Source organism: Nipponia nippon, unplaced genomic scaffold, assembly GCF_047370975.1.
Source record: "Nipponia nippon isolate SJK-2023a ecotype South Korea unplaced genomic scaffold, ASM4737097v1 scaffold_6, whole genome shotgun sequence".
NCBI lineage: Eukaryota > Metazoa > Chordata > Aves > Pelecaniformes > Threskiornithidae > Nipponia > Nipponia nippon.
The window spans coordinates 50,592,760-50,613,457 of NW_028262380.1; the positions used below are offsets into that span (position 1 = coordinate 50,592,760).

Sequence of the window (20,698 nt, forward strand, 5' to 3'; positions counted from 1 at the left end):
ATTCAAATCAGCTTTATTTAAAAGGCTTGCTTCCCCTGCATCTGATCACCCGCTACAACCACAAGCAGGAAGCATCCTCAAGCACCTCTGGGTAACACAACCTGATGCAAGAATGCAGCCATTCTGTCGCCTGACTCCTGAGCCATGCCAATCCCCCTCTACCCTTGTTGCCATCTTGGTGTGAATCTTAAACACCCCTCCCTTATCAAAACCTGGGTACTAGAAACCTGTGTTTTTCAAATCACAGTCCACATCCTGGAGCTTAGCTACTTCCAAGGGCAGATTATGAAGGCTACAAAAGCACTGAAAATGCATTTGGGACGTGTTTCAAGGTACTTTTACTGCCTCATGGAGACCCGAGTCTGCACAACTGGTAGTGATGGCAAATTCCAAATACCTTTCCTAACATCTTCAGAGTGGAAGATGTCCCTTCCTCATCCTGAATGAGTTGTTTGTTACGAAAGGTATGTCTTTAAGCTGCCCTAAGCAAAAGGCTTATAAGGGACAAGGAATGTAAAACTACCCTGCAGGAATGCAACATTTTCTTGACCTTGTAATTCCTATATAATACAATCTCTAGGTTAAGGCTATGTCTTCTCCTGCAGTTAAAATTCTAAATTTTAAAACTCTTCCTAAGGAGAAGTTTATTTTAAGATTATGATTTTATATTCAAATATACCTCCCCCAGACTAATTGAAAAGCTTAATGGGAGTATTGTGTGGCACGGCAGTGATAGCACCTTCTCTACATGCCAGCCGGTACGTGAGGAACAAGGTATTGCAAAATCCATGCTCCAGAAAACACAACAGCTCATGAGCAAGTGCAGGATCATTGGGGATTACTGACTCTCTGGGAGCAAAGTAGGAGATCCATCTAGGCTCAGTCAGAGCAGTGACCAAAGGCAGCACTGAACACCCCTTGCAGAGGTTACATGTTTCAGCATCCCATGAACTTCTCCAGCTACAACACAGCTGGTGAGAGCCCAGCTGCTGGCAAATAATCCCTTTTACCTTTCCTGCTAGATGGAAATAATACCTACCAGAAATGAAGTCTTTCCAAGGCAATAAACGCATAGTGGCTTTTATTTTTAAAAACACACAAAAGTAGGCTAGTTTAAAAATACTATCAGCCCTCAGTTAACTCCAGATGGCCAGAGAAACCAGCCATTGTCCACAGCTGTTTTACTGTGCTCCTCTAAAATGGGTGCACAACTGAGGGAGAGGTGCCTCAGATAGCTCTCCCTAGTATTTTAAATGCTTGGCTGTCTAGAGGTGTTTCAAGCAAACCCAAATGAACCAGTGACTGCAAAGGTGTTCACCTAACCCAACCCCAAACTTTGCTTTGCTGAACAATTAGATGAAAAACACCATAAAGCGAATGCAGGAGGTGGGTGTTGAGCAGAAATGGAAAACTGGGAAAAAACCTGTTGCTGTCAATGTCACATCTCCCCTCCTGACATCCATCCCAGTCACCAACCCTTAGAGAGAAGCAAGAGATGATCCAGTTTGCTAAGACAAATGGATCACAGACACCTATGTTCAAAGGCAACAGGCTGCATTGGGAAATCATAAATAAGAGACCAAATGATTTTAGAGAAATCAAGAGAGACAAGCTCATCTTACTACCCTGGGAGATAACCAGTCACACACCCTGTTTGCAATGATTAACAAGGGAACTTGGCGTCACTTAAACCAAAGTGCTGACTTCAGTGGTGCTTCCCTTTTTGGCAAGGAGGGACTGAAGGGACTGAAGCAGATGCTTTCAGCCTCCTAAGTGGCTGAGAGGCTCCCTAAATTATGTTAAAAAAAAGCAGAGGGAAGGGAAAGAAAAAGCAAACGCTAACTCAATTTCTCTGGGAGAAACAAAATTTCACAGAACTATATGCCTAACTACTTGTTTCTACTCAATAAAAAGCCCATTTAGAGACCACAAAACTGAAACACAAAAAGCAAAAAATACCAACCTGAGAGTGCCTGAAAAAAACCTCATCGTTTTCACTTTCTTTGCTACAAAAAACAAAAACAAACCAACATATTACAAATACAAACCCAGACTCGACTTGTAATAAAAACAAGCAGGACTTCTGCACACACAGGTTTGATTCTTGCTACTGCTGCACACTTACTAATTCATTCAGTAAATGAAGGGACACTCTGGGCTGCAGCACTTCAGGCTGCTAAACTATGTATTTTTGCTTCCTCTCAGGAGCTATTTGTGAAAAATATAATGCCATTTAATTCCAGTGCCTTTAATCCAAACCAGTACAACTCTCCCAACAAACATAATGGTGGAGAGAAATTGTCATCTTAGGCAAGCAGAGTGGGGCTGTACAGCTCTTGCAGAAGAGCAAGGCACAAAGAAAAGGGCTGTATTCCCAACCCAGAGGCCACGTGGAACAGGCCCTGTAGTCCCCTGTGTGGAGCATGCTGCTTAAGGTGCTTCACAGCTGACTTCTTTTCAAGTCTGCACCATCAGCATCTCCAGTGCCATTCCTAACAGGTTGGGAGAAGAGTCTTGGTGGCGTACGCTGCTGGGCAGAGCCCATACAACATACGCGGCGTCTCCACACAGTTCGACTTTGAAGCTAACACGGTGGGTAATGCTGTTCTGCAGCATAAGTAAATGTCGCCCTCATAGTCTGTGGTGGAAGATCTCTTAGGCTGTACTACAACCACAGGGAAAATAAAACATACATATATTTAAAAAAAAAAAAAAAATCACCTTTCTTCAGATAAAATTTCCATGTCATCAGGTCCTGTTCTGTCTATAGGCCTGGATGAGCTAAAGCTTTCCATACTCTGTAATACAGTAAATGTTAAAGCAGTAAGATTCAGAAGAGAAACAGATTCAAGCTGCAGGCCATTAAACAGATCAAATATAGAAATATCCAACAGGACTTCTAGAAACAAGGCAACAATCAGACTACTGCCTGCTGCACATTTATAACAAAACAAACCCCACACTTTATTGCCCAAAAAAACCCCAGCTGCTCACTGCTTCGTCTCTTTCATCAGACAACCTCAAAACGTTTAACAGAATAACGCTGCATGATACCCCGTCAGTTCCCATTTTACAGACTGACAGACAGGCTGAGCTTGAGAGCAATTCTGTGGTGTGCACAAGTCCTGTAAGAGCAGGTAGCAAAATCCACAGCACCTTCCCAGCAGGACTCCTTAGGCTCATCTTTGAAAAGACTCTCCTTCTCAGCCAAACCCTTCCCTAGTTTCTTCTTAAATGGGCAGAGGAATGCAAAGAGACTGCCATATGGACACAGGTAATGTTAAGTTGTGCTAATACGAATGCAGGGCAAGAAATTCAACTGGTTACGACAACTTGTTCTGAAATTTGTCTTGGCTACCATTAGGAACATTAATGCTGTTGTCCTCTAAGAGCTTGAGAAAGTAATGTGAAGACAAGCCACATTGTCACTTTGGACATATGTCCAGGAGGTTTTCTACTCTGTCTTTTGGGCAAGTCCCTCTTAAATAGAAGAAAGTCAGTCAGTAGAATGGAGCATGGTTCCTGCCCTGGTCCCGGGAACTGTGTGCACAGACCTCCTGGGGCAGTCACAGCCCTCCCTCCCCTGCTACACCTCCGGCCCCATAAGGCAACACAGCTCAGTCATCCAGCCTTGCTTAATGGGATTCCTCAAGTCCTACTGGTACCTGGCTACTGTGTCTCTGAAATGCAGTTACAAGCTTTTAATGCTTTGTGGTTGGTTTGCTCAGGAGAGTAAGTGGAACTGACAGTTTTTCCACCGCTGACTTACGCTTTTGAGTCAGATGCAATTAGACAGCTAAGAGGAAAGCTTCCACACACTGTCCTACATACTCTTTCAGGCTTTGAAAAGCAGGAAGGCTCAGAAAACGGTGGCTAAGAAGGTACAACATCACCAACTTGTTTACATGACGAAGACTTATTAGTAAATGCTAAGGTGCAGGTTATGTCCTTTGATACTCCAAGTAGGTAGTTTAATTTGGGTTATTATTTGAAGTGTAAAGATGTAGCCAAAAGAGAGTTAAACCACCACACATCCTGCTGGCAGTCTCTGAAAGGCAAGCGTGAAATAATCGCACTCATGAAAACTTAAAAAGCACCCTTTGCTCTTCAAAAAGAGTAGCACCGTGGTCTCTGCAAGCTGTTCCGTAACAATACTCCCGGTTGACAAACCCACCGCGACACTTCCTCTAGCAACGCAGGCAACAACCACAGCGATGGTCATCTTGGTCAAAGTACTTTTTGTGCAAGGTTAGTCCATGTTATGCTCCTTTCAGCCTTTGCCCCTCAAGAGATCCAAAAATGAGGGGCAGGGCAAAGTCCAGTGGACACAGGTAAGTTTGAGGACACTTCTTCTGGGCATGTTTTAACACTTCATGAATGTTTTTCAGGTCCACAGTAGAAGTGGACACTTCTGTTAGTCTTTCCTTTCCTAAATCCTGAGTCAAATTCTCATTTACATTTAAACTGCTTTACACAGGTACAGAGAAGAGGTACAGAAAAGAGTGTAAACACTTGACCTTTGACTATCTTAAAGTCCATTGCTACAATCAAAGATGCAAAGTGAGCGTGTCTGTCTCACTGTGCTCTTTCATGAAGTATCACATGAGTAGGTTACTGATATTGAGCACTAAATCTAAGCACAGCCTACAATTTTTGGCATCTTGCCTTCTTTTTGTCACAAAGAGAAGCCAAATCTGCTGCTCTCTACGATCTCTGCATAGGGTAAGAGCATCAGATCATTGCAATTTTGACACCTAAACAAAACGAGTCCCAGCACAATGTCACATTAGGAAGGAACTCACTCACAGCAGGCTCTAAAACTTAATCAAGTACATCTGAAGGAAATGCCCTACAGCTCGGACGGACAGTCTTTTCACACAGCTTTCGCTGTTACTAGCAACCACGTAATGCATGCCTGGTGCCAGGCACTGGGATGCATAGCACTTCTGCCACTCTAAGCAGACCCTGTGTTGAAGCACAGTACAGTTTCTCAACTGCTGACACTATAATCAGTGTCTGGTTTGGTTATGAGGGAAGGAGGGTGCGTCAGTTTTATTCTACAACTTGTAAAAGCTGGCAAACTGTCTTCTGCTGTGAAGGTCACACAAGAATACGCTGGGCAAATTGTACAGCATTCCAGATTTTTAGGACATTACATCAGTGTCATTCACCTCCTCAGTAAAGCATAGCTAGAGGGATCATCTTTTGGACCAACAAGCTCCAAAGTGTTTTGCAAATCGCAAACACCACAGTAACACACAGACTTTAGGGAAAAGGCATAAAACACCTTTGTCTTCTCATTATCAAGAAGTTACTTGCAATCTATGGTTTCAGAACTTAGCAGGAATATAAAAATAAACTTGACCTAAACATGTGAACCTACATCTGAGGTTCCAGCCTTCCTGCAAGACTTCTGAAAGACTGGGAAAAAGACTTACTTCCTTTTTCTCTTTCCAAAATGCTTTGCTGAACTCAGAAGAAAAAAGCAAAAAGTCGTGGAAAGAGAAAATGACTATGGATGGAGTAAGAGAATCACAGCAGAAATACAGCTTCTCAGTTGCTTCATCACAAAGGTTACAAGTACAGGATCCAGTGTTCCCCGTAGTCCAAAATAGCCACTTACGCTTGGACTGTAGGCAAAAACAGCGACCCAAAGGAACCAGATGTGCGCTGAAATAAAAAAAGACTTTTTTCCACCCTAGTACTAGGTGTCAAATAGTACAGCATGCCAGCTTACCACAGGACTGTCCTGGTTGTCATTAAGCTCTGAAAGCTTGGTGCTGGATTTCTGCCTTTTTGGTTTATTCCTTTCACTAAGATATCCGGAGCTGTTGTCTTGTAATTTTTCTACTTCTTGAGCAGCTATAATACAGTCTTCAAGATTGCTGAATCCAGAGGGAATGTTTTCTTTGTTGACGACTTCCCTAAAAAGAAAAGGGATGTTACAACAAGAGGTTGTTTAAAACACTCTCCCGCTACATTTATGGTAGCAATAGAGAAACGGATCATGCTGACTGGTGCAGTTCCGGCAACATCTTCTACGCCCTATGAAACCAGTATCTCTGGTTCTTCCTACTGCAGCAAACACCACACACTGTGCAATGCTAGATCCCATTGAGGACTGAAAGCCAGGCGTATACACCTCAGGTGAGAAAGCTGTGAGGATCAACGTTTGGGACTTGATTCACTTCCCACTAAAGCCAATGCAGAGAATCCCATTGACTTCACATGGAAGCTGGACTAGTTCCTGGCTGTCTGTGGTATTTTTATAGAGAATACGCAGCATATTTTCCTTTGAGACACGTGCTTTTAATTTAGAAAAGTGATTCACAGCTGCGGTCTAAGGATCTCCTTTGGTGCATGACACCGCATAATCGTCCCTCTTACTCATATTCTCAAATGCAAGAGCAGGACTGTGGTGCTTTAGCCAAACATTTGATTCCTATTTGGGAATTACACAAAACAGAAAAGGGAATGCATCTCTGCAACGGCAACACAGCTGCTAGGACAGAGGACTGTTCTGCTCTGTTGGGAGGTGAACGGGACGGCTAGCTTTAAGTCATCACGTGATGCGCTAGCTGGGACTCTGGGCTAGCAGGGTTCGTGCATGTTTTCCAGAAGCCTGGTGTATGGCTTATCTTCCTTGCACAATTAGCCTGCTGGGTCCTTCAGCATGCAGTCTTCCCTTCATAACCTGTTTAATAGTCCTCCCTCTGTGCAATAATGAAGACGTACATACATAACACGTCACTACATTATGGGAACAGGAGAAACACAACGCATCTCATTCTTCACCATCCTACCCTGCCAGAGCCTACAGGCAGGCTGCTTACACTCCACATTGAAACTGGAACGGTTGCTAACTGTTGTACGTGTGGCTGCCTTATACAGTGCTGCGTGACTCCAAAGCCTGCTTTCACCAACAGCAGGAGAAGTTACCTAGACTTGCACTGGTGGGACAAGAAACCAGTTACTCTGTAGCATCTGGACTGTGCCAGCATGCCAAAGTATTCAGATCAAGAACAGAACTAGAGAGTTTCAGTGATTATCTAGATCATGAATCTCTAGGTTTTGTTGGTAGAAGAGAGATAAAGAGGTATTATAAATCTATGGTTAAACTTCTAAGATAACACATTGGCCTTTGTGGAAGTTTTTACAAACCCCTGAGCAGACCAATTACATATACATAGCCTGTAGATCATGTAGTCTGCACAGCCGGGGAGTTCACATATGTGTTTTTGTGATAAACACTCTTCCTAGCTGAAGTCCCATCTTGTGACACTACAAATCCTCTTGTGATCCATCACAAGGCAAGGCAATGAAGTCACTGACAATCAAAACAACAACAACAGAAAGAAGTTTTGAAAGGAATTCCCAGTTTTGGTAATTCACCCAAAGGAGCTCCAGCAATCTGACCTAAGGGAACCAGGGAAAACAATTTGAACCCCAGCCAGCATTCAAAACTTCCAATGTGCTTTAAATCCTTGGCTCCAGCTTTACGGACCGAACCTGAACAATTGTGTCAACCCTGTCTAAAGGCAGCTCTGTAACGCAATGTTGAAAAAAAGCCCTGCAGTGCTATATGCTTCCAAACACGTACACTAGCCAGTCTCTGACCTACTTACCTGAGAAGCCTGTCAGCGGGGCTACTGAACAAGAAAAACTACTTCAGAGCTGCTGCCAGACACTTTGGTGACTTGCAAGTGCTTATTTCCTGGTCCATTTTCACAGCATATTTTCCTTCACTATGGAAATGGCTTTTTATTTTGTAACTATAGATTTTTTTACAACAGTAGCATCGACACATTTTGGGAAATAGCACGGCTGCAATATTAACACGAGGTACTGATGGTTATGCACCTGTATAAAAGTGGCTTTGTATAGGAAGGTGCAGATCCAACAGGATTTGGGGAACTCAGCACCCAGGAAAAAACAAGAGACTAGATGTTTATTTTGGAATCTAACTTGAAACCCTAGCAATCCAATACTACAGTCAAGTATACACATTCTTTACAAGAACTAGTGCTGTGTTAAAGCTAGACATGTGTAAGCACTGATTAGATCATGGCCTTGCGAAGTCTGTAGTTACAGCTCCTCAAAGATAGCTATGCCTTGGGCAAGTGTTTGTTACGGCTGTGGTGGTAATACATTTGTACCACACAATATCTACTACAAGTAGAGGAGTATGACAGGAAAAATGGGTATGAATTTTACTCTTTGACAGACATTTAATGAAGTTCAGCACTGAATCATGTTTAAACTTGGTATAACAGAGTGGGTAAAAATTCTTAAATTCTGATTAATTGAAAGGAAGATTTTTCTACTTTCAGACAAACTCCCAGGGGTCCTCAATAAACCCAAACACAGGCTGTGCCTCCACATACAAAAGGGGAACCTGATCTCATTTTTTAAGACATTCTGAATTCAGAAAAGCATCTAAACCTAATATTTTTATGTAAAGAAAGTTACAGGCAATAGGGTCAGCTGCTTGGGAATTTCCACTAAAGCAACAAATACTGTAATTAAACAATTCCAAATACTGTAATTAAAAAGTCTACTATACGGCATAAAAAAAAAAGGATCCTTATCACGCTTTGCCCTGCTCCATGACCTCTAATAAACTCTACCTTTCCCAGCTCTAACTGATGCAATGGAGCTCTGCACTTTCAACTCAGGGCAAGGGCCAGTGCATTTCATAACAGAACTAAGCATTGCCTTGATAAGAGGACACGACTAGGGTACACTTAATCAAATATACTTTCCAAAACAAAGAAATCAGTCTCGTACATGTCTCTGTTTCTCCGGGCTTCCTCCTGCTCTTTGTGGTGTCGCCTCCTCTGCCTGGCAGACACATTAGAAGAGGCTGAAGACGTTCCCGATTCAGAGTCCTCTGAACTCTGGCCGCCTGAGCCATGAACATCAAAGAGATGCTGCTCCACGGCTGAGCGGATTGTCTTCTCTAAATACCTGTCAAGCCGAAAAATAAGGTCAATTGAGCTCAAAGACTTTGTGGAGCTCCCTCTCTGCAACAATAAATAAAGCAAGGGTATCCGAGGGTTATGTTTTATTATGATGGCTAGGGCTATGACATCTGCAAAGAGCTAAGCCAAAATCTTCAGATACCCTGATGTTCAGGTTCGTCACAAGAGCCGAGCCTTCCCAATTCATCTTGCTTTTTTATTTCTAGGAATGTTTGAACCTTCAGTGAAACAGCTAATTTTACTTACTGCAACTATAGACGTGGGTGCCTAACTTTCATCCTCCACTTCAACGGTCCTTGCCCTGACAAAATTGTATTTGAGACCCAGCCATGCTGACACCGGGTCAAGCCTCCTGTGCAATCTGAGCTCAGCAAGGCAATGGATCATCTGCAAGAAGGTGATTCACTGCTGTCTCACAGGGGGATGAGAACACGCGAACAGTACCTCACTACAAACTCCTCACATGCTTATCTCGGTGACCAAGCATGGATTTGATTCTGAGTTCATGCTGTTTTCGCACTGTTCTTGTGCCATGAATGCACCCACAGCCACCCCTGACTTACTCTGGTGTGAGATCACCATCACGCCCACTGGCAGTAAGAGGGCTTCCACACAAGCTACAGCAAGGGAGCCTCTGCAGTTGCATCAATTAAAGATGTGAGACTACTTGAACTTTCAACACAACCAAATCTCCTTCATTTTGGTACTGACATTTTCTTGTAATATTTCCTTCCTTCCTTAATCAGAGGAAGCTTTTATGGGCAAAATAAATCCCATCCCCCCCCCCGATCATTTGGAAACACATTTTTTTACATCTCCGCCCCATCCCTGTTTCTTGCAATGCTTTAAGTAGTCTGCTGAAGAATGAGTCTTCCAAACACACCTGTCCAAAGTCCATATATAGCTTCTAGTGCCTTTTCCATAAGTAAAAAGGCTATTTGCAGGATTTGCTAGTTAATTTTCAACTAAGTAGCTATGAGTATGGGAATCTGTACCTGGACTGACTTCTCCAGAGAATTTACAAAAGTTGTTGCTAAGTTGCTACAGCTGTAAGCCTGCTGAGACTGGAGTTCCCAAAAAAGTCAAAAGATCTTAGCAACTGCAAAAACCCACATGGTTTAACTAGGCAAGTATGTCTGCTTCATGTATTGACAAGAATCAGTTCTGCAAACCCATCAGCCATTGGGAATTTCCAGCTTTGGCAAGGGAGCCAACTCATTAGCTCCACTGCTCCCAGTTATGGTAGTGGGGTCAAGCCCTATCCTCTGCTGGGATGCAACAGGGCGCAAACAAGAGCAAGAGGATGATACAGTGCTAATGGCATCTCTAAATATGCAAGTTCTGCTGAATCAAAACATTGCAGGCACAGTGTGAGGAAAGAACCAAGGGCCTGAGAATTTTTCAGAAGGAAGTGATTTATTGTCATTGCAGATGCTTTGGTTTGGGAAACTGTCTTTTTTTTGTTTGTGTAAGAACAACCCTTAAAGACAAATCAAAGAATAACCAGCAATACTTTAAAAAGCTCCAACATACAAAAAGGTAGCTACAAAATTGTGAAAGAGACACTTACTCTCCTGTAGCGGGAATGTTACTACTGACTTGTGATACGTGGGCACTGTGTAAAAGAAAAAAAGAGGAGAATGTTAGATCTAATTACCACAATAAGGTCTTAAAAACCCTTGTTCTTTGCAGCACTAAGATTTAAAGGTCTGAGCTGTCTCAACAACAATTGCATGTGCATGCCACAAGTTTTCCCCTTAAGGAATTTTCACTCCCATGGTGACGTGGCGCATTTTGACAATGCCAATATCCTCAAGAATTAATTTCCCTGTCATTCCCTTGCAGCAGGCCAAGCTCTAACGGAAAGTATTTCAATCTCAGCACGTTGCAGATTTTTTTGCTTTCCTCTGAGCTTTCTGCTGCTGCAGGTTGTTTTAGCCTCATCACAAAAGACCTTGCCTTTTGAGGCCGACTTGAAAATGTATACACTGTGAAAGGGGACTTAATATTTAAGAATCTTTAAATATTTATGGAGGACAAAGGCAAAATACAGGCTTTTCACAGTTCTCCTGCTGCTGCTCTCTGATAATCGTGCTCTTTGCTTCACATTTTTAAAAATAAAATGTATGCTCTCTTTTTCCCTTTTACCTCAGTCTGTTTTCAGGCTCAGGAAGAGCTGACGCGACTGTAGGTGTCATTGCTTGCTGTTTAAAGCCCTTCTGAACAAGCTGACGTGCCACCTCGCACAGCTGTCACCGCTTTCCTCCCTCTGCCAAGCTGAGTCCCGTCCTGCCCCCTCTTCCCCCACGCTGACTCGGCTCTGCAGGTAAGGTGACACTTTTTTGCCTAAGTTACAGGCCTAGGGGTTTCATTTCGATTTATCCCTGTATCAGCAGAAGAATTAGCAGTACAACTGCCTGATATATCCCAATAAAATGGCACTGCGTGGCCAGGGTACAAGCCAGGCTGGATGCAAGATGTGCCTCCTGCCAAAACAGCCATTCATTGCTTTCAGTCTTTACCAGTTTCTCCCAAACCATTTCAATGCAGAAGAACCAACGACAGCCGACTTCCCTTCACTAACCAAAGGTTTCCTCTCTGCTTCCCTCAAATATTTCGCACTTCACCGTACAGATCTAGAGCTAGCTAAGAAGCTGCAGCACTCTCAGATAACCACTCTGTGGCTTTCCTGGGTTTGCGCGTCACTTGTGGCAGAAGGCGGGCGACGGAGGACGAGGAGGGTAAACGAGGGGCCGCTACATCCAGTTTAACAAAGCCAACAAAACAGCCTAATGCCTGTGGTGAAGTACAAACCCCACAAACACCCAGCTGCAAATCAGACTCGCAATACGCTTCAGCTTCCTTCATCTGAGCCAGCGTGTTCACCTCGGTGCGAGTAAAGCAGGGTGCCCTAACCACACGCGCATCCCTTCCAGTCCCGGCTTCACTCGGCGCTCATCTCCAGCCCAGGCACAGGTCCCTGGAGCGGTGGCACACCATGAAAGCAGTCATGGATTTGCCAGCATATCCCACATTACCTGCACAGCACCCGAGCAGCGGGTGAAATCATCATTCAGATGATTTCATGAACAGAAGACATACAAACAAGTATTACTGTACTTACTACAGACATGCAATCTGCATATAGGAAAAAAAAAATTTGCAAGATCTCTTCCCACACGTGACATCTTGGCTATTAACTACTGGATGGCTTTGGAATTTGAAGTGCACATTTCAAGCACCCTACTTGCTTTCCTGTTCACTTACATAAACTATTTGGCCTCTTCCCACCCCGAAACTATTTTTTAAGACCTGGCCTCCCATGGGAGATGGATTAGCAAGTAAGATGCTAGTGTGGTAGGCTAAACCACATTATAAGATAAAATTCATGCGCTGGCTACTGTTCCTACATGTGTGGGAGTAAGTTAATTTTGTATCAACTTTCTATAATATTTACATAAAATCCATACTGAGTGGGGGCGGCTTTCACATCACACCTTTCTTCTCTGTTTTCATGTCAGGAAAGTGGTAGCGGAGAGGGAGACAGGATTGTCTGGATTCTAGTTTTTTTTAAAACATCCCTAGGATGTAGGTATATCCACCCATCAGACAAGACAGAAGCTCTCAAGGCACAGCTCTTCCCTCTACTTCCAACAGGATTAGTACTGTGCAAAAACGCAAACTCCTGTTTCACATAAACTTAATGAAAGGCTAGTTACTGTATGGGAGTAACACTTCATGCTGTTAACTCTGCCTGCGGTGTTCAAGGCCAATAAGTCACTATCTGCAAACCACTCACATCATTACTGAAAACACACCGTCTTCTTTACACAAAAAGCAGTAAAAAGAAGAAACAGAAGATAGAGCTGCAAAAATATGTAAGTAAAATGCCAAAAATTTTCATGACATCCCAATACATTCTGTAGTTGTGTAATTCTCAGTTAACTGTGTGCTTTACTAACACCAATTCAGTTTTAAGTCCATTAACCTTGCTAATTCACAATGATGCATATCTGCGTAACAATTACTTTGCGGTACTAGAAAAGGCCTACTCAGACAATACAGATTCTGTCTGAGAGCCAGTAATATGGTTATTTTCAAATAACAAGGAAATATGTATACAGCTACGCTGGCTGAGTGGATGACTATAAAATGAAGCTCTGACATTCTGATTTTATTATATTACCCTTCTAAACACTGCTTCCTTGTATCCTGAATATACCTTTGTTCTTAGCCCTGTGATATTTTAATGCTCTTTAATTAGCCCCCTCTCAATAAGATGGAGATTTTAAATCAGAGTTTTTCCAGATACACTAAATTTCTTTTAATTCCACAGTTGGTAACTTCCCTTGCTATTTCATTTTGAAGTTTAATTTAAACGCATTGCTAAATCATTTCATTTACTCTGCACCAGCCTTTTTTACATCGAGGAAGTTCGCATCCAAAACAAATGGTGGAGGGGAGAGAGTTACACAGTGGCTTTAGGATTTGAGCCTGCCCAGGGACAGGGCAGGAGGTGCTCGGGCGCGTTAGCAAACTCAGGGAAAGGCACAGCCCTGTAAGGATTTCACAATCCAGAAGAGCAACCAGGCAGGCGGGGTGTATCCTGCGGGGTTTTCCAAACTTCTTGGGTGGCAAAAGCTGCTCTGCCGTTGGATTTATGCTTCACAGAGCAGACGAGGCGAGCCGTGCCCAGAAGAGCCCTCTTGGCATGCCTGCCTGTGCAGGCAGCTGCCTCAGAAGGTCTGCTTTGCTCAGTAAATCATCCGGACAACGGGAACCCATGTTCTGCTTTGGTTAATTATTTTCTCTTCATGTCTGCTCCATTCCACTGATACGTATGGTCAATTATCTTCACAGCTAGATTATTAAATTATGCAGCTGCTTCAGAGCACGCTGAGAAATAGCGACTTTCGATAGAAATTAAAGGTTCTCCTCAGGTGACAGAAAGCAGCAGGAGAGTTTCCCAGTGCTGGGGACTTTTACTTTCAGAGAGCCAGCCACAAAACCTGCATCAAGGCACACAGCTCTTTTAAGTGCTATAAACTTTTGAACTGGCTTCTTATGACCCTCATGCTTTTCCTTTTGGGAAGTCTGACCTCTAGCACTTCCCAGACTTGTCTAACTTGTTTACCGAAGTCTTTTGCTCACTTTCAGAGGTGCCCCATCAGCTCTGGTAAATGTCTTGCTTCACATGTAAGGTAAACTCTTACTGCATGGCCTCTTCTCCCATTCCATTTCAACCTCAAGTATGGGAAGGTGGTATTTTCCATCACCTTTAAGCACGCTGGATCTCCCCTACCCCCGGTTTAAAATATATGCACCAGAGTGAGAATTATCTCATGCAATACCTGCACCCTGTCTGGTCTACACTGGGCATCTTGTGACAGCAGGCAAATAACTGAGTCAGATATCAAACCCCCTCTCCTGTTTTTTTCATTCAAGGCACTATTGAGCAAAATGTATTAGCATCCAGGTATTAAAAGAGCAAAGTAAAAACATCAACCAGAGCAAACTGACTTACTGACATAGTATTTTCTCAGATTGGGTTTTCATTTATGAAGTCAATGAATTAATTCCTGACCATACTTAATGGCCTAAATCATAAGCTGTACTTGCAATCTAGAACTAAGGCCACTCATTGCTGACATTTATTTAGAATCCATCTGCTTTATTCAGGAAGCAAAGCTATTTTTTTTTCCTGTTTTTGTTTTTTTAAAAGCCAAGCACAACAGTAAGAAAACCTCAATACATGCAAAAACTCTTTACTATTTTGCCATTCCAGCAAAGTAGAGGATGTTCAAACGGCTTTGACATTTCAGATGGGAAATTTCTGAAGTCCTCCCTAATATATTATTCCAACCTCTGACCTATGAAATTCCTTTGTCATAGCTATTTATATAGTCTAAACACTGTTCACTCTCCACAACTGTTGCACACTGTGAGATGGAATACTGCAGACTCACATGGGATCTGTTTTAAGACAACTACTTCATTTGACACACATTCCCCAAAGAGAAGGATTGTGTCTGCATATAAAACGTGAAAATAATGAGTTTAAAAATAAAGAGATGTGCTCTTAGTTACCAGGATGTCCCATCACACAGAGGACACACTGCCAATGTTTTCTCAGCACCTTCATGCTTTCACAAGCTCAGATCCAATTATCCTTCCTTTAAATGTGGTACATTATATGTGACACTACCTTCTTACTATGCAGAAAACTAACCCCACTAAAAGGAATTGTCTTGTTTTCTTCAGGATTCCTGCTGTTTTTCACTTGCACCCTTTATGATGGCTGCACACTGACACCTACTGCTTGGAGCAGAGACAGCCCCAAAGGGGATTCATACACGCCACCAGATTTATCTCAGTGAATTTGGATGGCTGTGTCTGTAAAGGTTCCTCTGCAGAGAAGGGAAATACTCCTCTGGGGGCCTCAGACCCGCACTGCGGGACGCTGCAAGCAGGGGCACCCAGCAGCCTGGTGTTTATTTTCAGCCACTGCTGATGTGATGCAGGACATTAATGTGCATCGCACAACGTAATCATGATTTGTAGAAGGGCCTAGCACTCCTGTGGGCCTTAGGACCTCTTATGGCACGTCCCACCAAGGAGGAAGCATCCAGTGGGAAGGCAGCCAAGCAAATTTCTGAGCAGGCGTGGAATCTAGAACAAGATTTTTCAGTTTCTTCAGAAAATTGACCTGAGAACAGACAGAGTAAAACATCTTACCCAATATACTACAGGCTAAGAATACTTCACTTGCGTTATATAAAAAGAGTTGTCTCAAATAAAAACTGTTAAAAGGAGAAACAGTCAGCTGTACTGAATACTGCCAACAGGATATTAGTACTTCAAGAGAAAAGAAGTACTAAAACAAGCGAAACTGCCCAACATCTTGCCCTGCACTCACGGGTATCTAACGCAATTTTTGGCATTGCTTGTGATGTCAGCTCTCATCCCAATTTCAGTTTAATGCTCTGCATGTTAAAAAGGAAGCTCCACACTACAAAGCTTTTGTTTTTTTCCCCTGTAATAATCACTCTGGCTTATCTCAGGATGTACTCATCAGGGAACTCCTCTGAAACCATCTACGTGACTATCGTCAAATCTAAAGCGTATACGCCAGCACGAAGCACGTCTGTAGATTCCCTGTCTTCTAAAAACTCGTTGCACGCATTGAGTAGAAGCGTGCTTACAGGGAATTGCCGTTGCCAGATGCTGCTTCATTACCTGAAACTGCACACTGTTTCTTAGCACTGATTACTCGGTACAGCAGGCATTTACTGTCTTATTACAGAATTATACAAGGACCAGCGCTACACATTTTTTAACAATCAACTACCTTTACCACAAAGTTTTGTTACAAAAGGTTTCGGAACATAAATACCCTTCAGGCATGACTCCTTGAAACAATCAATCACCCAGCAAGGCTTTCCTCTTCTTTTAACAGTGGCAGAAATCTCCTTGCCTGGTATTGAGCACAGCTGAGTCAACAAATTGTCTTACCAAGGAGTACAGAGAGGGAGAGGACAACCCTGGTCAGCAGCAGGTGAATGGATTCAAACCCCAGATCTCACAAACTGGTCAAGCTTACGTCATCCTTGCAATGCCCAACAAAAGAGGGCTCCAGCTACGAAATTTCTAATTTTCTGCCCAAATTTATTCATAGCCTGTTCGTATACATTTTCTCTTGCATCAGTATTGTTACTTAACATAAACGATCCTTCCCCTCTGTTTAAAACCCAGAGGGAATATGTGTACTCTGGTTCACTTCTTATGGTAAATAAGCCTTCCCTGCTCTTTTCTCTATCTTATAACAGGGTCTGCCCACTTCTTTAATTATCTTCACAAATCTAATACCATTGGAACATGAGTTACTGAAACTGTACGAGGCCTCATCTGACTCTTGTACAAGGGCATCCATGCTTCCTCTACGTATACTGAAAATACTTCACTTTATATATCCATTGTCATGTGATTACTTCAATGTGCATATTTTCGTCCCATGCCTCCCTCCACAAACAAGTATGCCCAGGTCCTTTTCTTCCCTGGCATTTCCAAATGTGAGGAACTCCTCTTTCATGTAATGGATTTTCATTATTAGTCCTCAGATGTATGACTTTATTACCTATGTTATTATTTTTCATCCTATATCTTGTATTTCATGCTTATCTTCATATATATCTATATCTATCTCAATCATCCTCTATCATATCTCATGGTCATATATTTTCTCCCAGAGGACACCCCCATCCCATTCACCCCTCCTAAATTTCTGCTATAAACCCAATTCATGAGCATGATTCTATTTTATTATGCCAGTGGCTATTAAAGAAAAGAAGTCCATGACACTTAAGGAGCTCCACTAGTAATCTCCCTCCTCTCCTGCCAGCAATACCTATGGGTCTCACCCCCTCCCTACCCATCTTTAAGCTCTAGTACTAATGCCCATTTTCTCCATACAGATGGCATGATATAAAGCATTTTGCTGACATCAGACAGATTAGGTATACTCCTTTTCTTTCTCCCTCTGCAAAGTCTCATAAAAAAATAATTTGGTTGTACTGCTATCACCTCTCTTGACAAACCTATGTCACGTTTTGCCTCATTTACCACTTACTCTCGTACCATTAATGATTGTTATTTCCTTACAGAGCAGCAGTGGTGATTAATTCTATACTTGGTCATAACTTTCCCAATGTCTAAAGAAAAAAAGCCCAAACAAATCCACAACCCTAAATCAGTGCCATTTTAAGAAATAGTGTATTGGTGGTACTCTGACAGTTCTGAGTTAAAGTTAAGACCTCGAGCATTTGCCTTGTTGTTAAAAATAACATCCAGGCAAACATTTCCATTGCTAGCTGACATGGTACAGCACTGAAGAATCAAGTCTCTGGTTTGATCCTACCAAAACTGGTTTACAGAGGGACACAATGCTCCTTCAGTCTGGCAAAAGCCAAGTATTATGCAGTGTTTGGAAACTAAAGAGCTCTTGTTCCCATTTAATTAACTTGTTGCATAATTATCTATATGGAACTACTCCATAAACGCAGCAGCGACCGCTCTGTACGTACACATTGATGATTCACTTGAAGGATTACTTGAAGAGTATTTCAAACTACGTAAGCGTGGCTGGTAGCAATACAAATAGATTTGACCATCAGACGGCTAAAGGAGACGGTCTCCCCTTCCTTTTCCCTGGTGTGAAACGCAATTCCTACATATGTCATGCACAGCTCTGCGGCAACAATTAGAACATTCAAAGTCGCACAGAAAAAACCGGCCACCCACTCAAGTCCTCCGTTGTTGAAGCACTGTGAATTGCCCAGCCAGCACCAGCTCTCCTGCCAAATGAACGGCACTTGGCAATGACCTCAGGAGTACACATTTTTGATGTGTGATAAATAGTGGCAAGACTTACAAGCTGTTAGCTTTATTTACAAGTAATTGTGTCTCAGCAATGTTACAAAAGATGCAAGCTCGGTATGAAGCCTTGTGTTGCAAGGTGTGTTGCTCCCTCTCTGCTCCTACTAGCCATTTCTTCACTTTCCAACTACGTGTTTATTCCTGACTGTTCCCTTCCTTTTTGCAAGATATATTCCCACGGAAAGCCACCCCTTCATTCCAATGGACACACTCATTCTTTGTTCCCCATCCTCATATGCCCACATCTCTATTTAAAATTTCCAAACCTGCTTCCTCCCTCTCAGAAGTGTCCTGCTTTGATACCAGTTTCCTCAGGTCCACTCCTTGCTCCTAATCTCAGCGGCAATCCTGACAAGGTCAGCTGAAGAGAATCTCCTTCCTGGATCACCTTTCCATGATCCAAGAAAGGGCTTGGAAGGAGAGTTTTAAGCAGTAAGACAGATGGAAATGTAATGAAAGCCTACAATCATTTGAAGGTCACATCTAGCCGAGAGAGAAAGAGGGGGACTATTTTCAATGGAAAGACAGGATGAGGATTTAAACTGGGGAAAACTTGTGACAGGGGAATGTATGCAGCTACAAAATAATCTCCCAAAGGGAAAGGCAGAACCTCCTCGGACAGTCTGGAGCTTTTGAAGCACAGACTAGGCAACATCTGCACAAATACACTGCAGGGAACGATGGTGAATCAACAGCAAGGCTGACAAGGCCATGCAACCAGGCTAGACCAAGAACAGTTCACTGACACACATTTCTGCACAGTTTTAATGAAAGTGTCCATATTAAGAGTACACGTGAAACGCACACTTCCTGTAGTTTACGTTAGAAAAATTCTCTAAGAAAAAACTCAAGCTACAAAGATAAATAGGAATATATGCAAGAGAATTAACAAATTTAAGAGAACACTGTAAGAATTTCAAATATCGCTGCTCTCACAAAAAGCACCACAGGGATTTCTTTTTATTTGTTTAAATTCCGCAGAGATCAAAGAACCCAATTATAATATCTGGCCCTTCCTCCTCTGCAGCCCTTCACTGTTAATTGCCCTAGCTCCTGTTCTTCCACCAAGTATAAATGAAAGCACTGGAATTGAGCCTGCTACTGAAGCAAGCAGAGCAAACTTTCACTGATGTCAACAGAATTAGGCCACTTTTACAAGCAGTGACTTTGCCCTCCAGTTGGCAAAACAAGAAATGCAATTTGCTCAAACGCAGCGCGAGCGCCATTCCCTCCAGGCAGGCACGCTGGGGACCCAGGCACTCTCCTGCTTTTCTGGGCTGCAGCAGAGGAGCAGTTGCTGTATGGGCTGCTGACTCACCATCTGGTTCCTGGTTTCTTTCTGAGCAGCACATGCTGCCAGTTCCTCTAAGCTCGTGGCAAAAATCTCTCCTGTGCCCACAGATTATAAGCTACTCATGACGGGCATCTAAGCTACATGATGAACTGAAGAAAAGAGGAAACGAACGTCCATCTTCTAATTAAGAATTTACAAGACTGGCATTAAAGCCTGAGCCTCGTCTCTAAATAAAAAAAAAAAAATTGCAACAGAGTTTGTATCTCCAAAGACTCATTCATCCCACTAGCTGAGCAATAATTACAAACTTAACATTAATCTTCAGTTTGATGACAGTGTGTTCAGCATTTCTGGCATCACTCCCCACATTTAATTCCAATAACGAGTCAATCCCGCACAGAAAAATAAATTAAAGCAATTGAGTAAATACCTCACGTAGAAGGGTGACATAGGCCGCTCGTCTTCTTGGGAGCTAAAAACAAAACATATTTTTTAAAGTTAATATGCAGCTCTGTCTTGTATTTGCAGTTCAAAATACTCATTCTTAAAAGGCAGAGATAACAAAAGTGAAACAGTTCACCACCTGTTACAGAGGTAACACTTATGTCTACTTTGTGTTCTGGTTGTACTCATGGAAGAAAGGTTTAAGTTACATTCCTTAAATCCTGAGAATCCAACTCATTTCTCAGTGTCCACAAACGTGGTGTAACAGATCTCCTGCTAGACAGCCGGGAGTCACTCTGGCTCTGCGGCCGTGCAAAGACTATTCCCATAGCAACAATAAAGCATTTTGCCAGCAAAACCACCAGAGCCTTTTGCCGTCTGCTGTTCCAGAATTAAACAACCTGCCTATTAAAGCAAAATTTGAGAAAAAAACAAATGACATCTCGAGAGACCAAAGAAACGGCCATGGGTGTATGCATGAGGCTACGAATTCCCCAGTTTTATCGCTCCTGTGGAAAGCTGATTTGGCTATGCTGAAATCTCCCCA

General features: G+C 42.7%; 1 protein-coding gene across 8 annotated transcripts in view; it reads right to left on the reverse strand.

Moving 5' to 3' along the window:
* Positions 1-20,698, reverse strand: part of FAM13A (family with sequence similarity 13 member A) — a 133,567-nt gene that overhangs the window by 29,588 nt on the left and 83,281 nt on the right. For 5 of the 8 annotated variants that reach the window (XM_087738111.1, XM_087738110.1, XM_087738115.1 and 2 more), the window contains 6 exons: positions 20,138-20,179; positions 10,552-10,596; positions 8,788-8,967; positions 5,738-5,924; positions 2,722-2,798; positions 1,964-2,006 (listed from right to left, as the gene is read on the reverse strand). In XM_087738111.1, coding sequence (XP_087594237.1) covers positions 1,964-2,006; positions 2,722-2,798; positions 5,738-5,924; positions 8,788-8,967; positions 10,552-10,596; positions 20,138-20,179 — 574 coding nt within the window. The remainder of the gene's footprint in view (positions 1-1,963; positions 2,007-2,721; positions 2,799-5,737; positions 5,925-8,787; positions 8,968-10,551; positions 10,597-20,137; positions 20,180-20,698) is intronic. The other 3 variants (XM_087738113.1, XM_087738114.1, XM_087738112.1) reach the window with 3 other exon arrangements.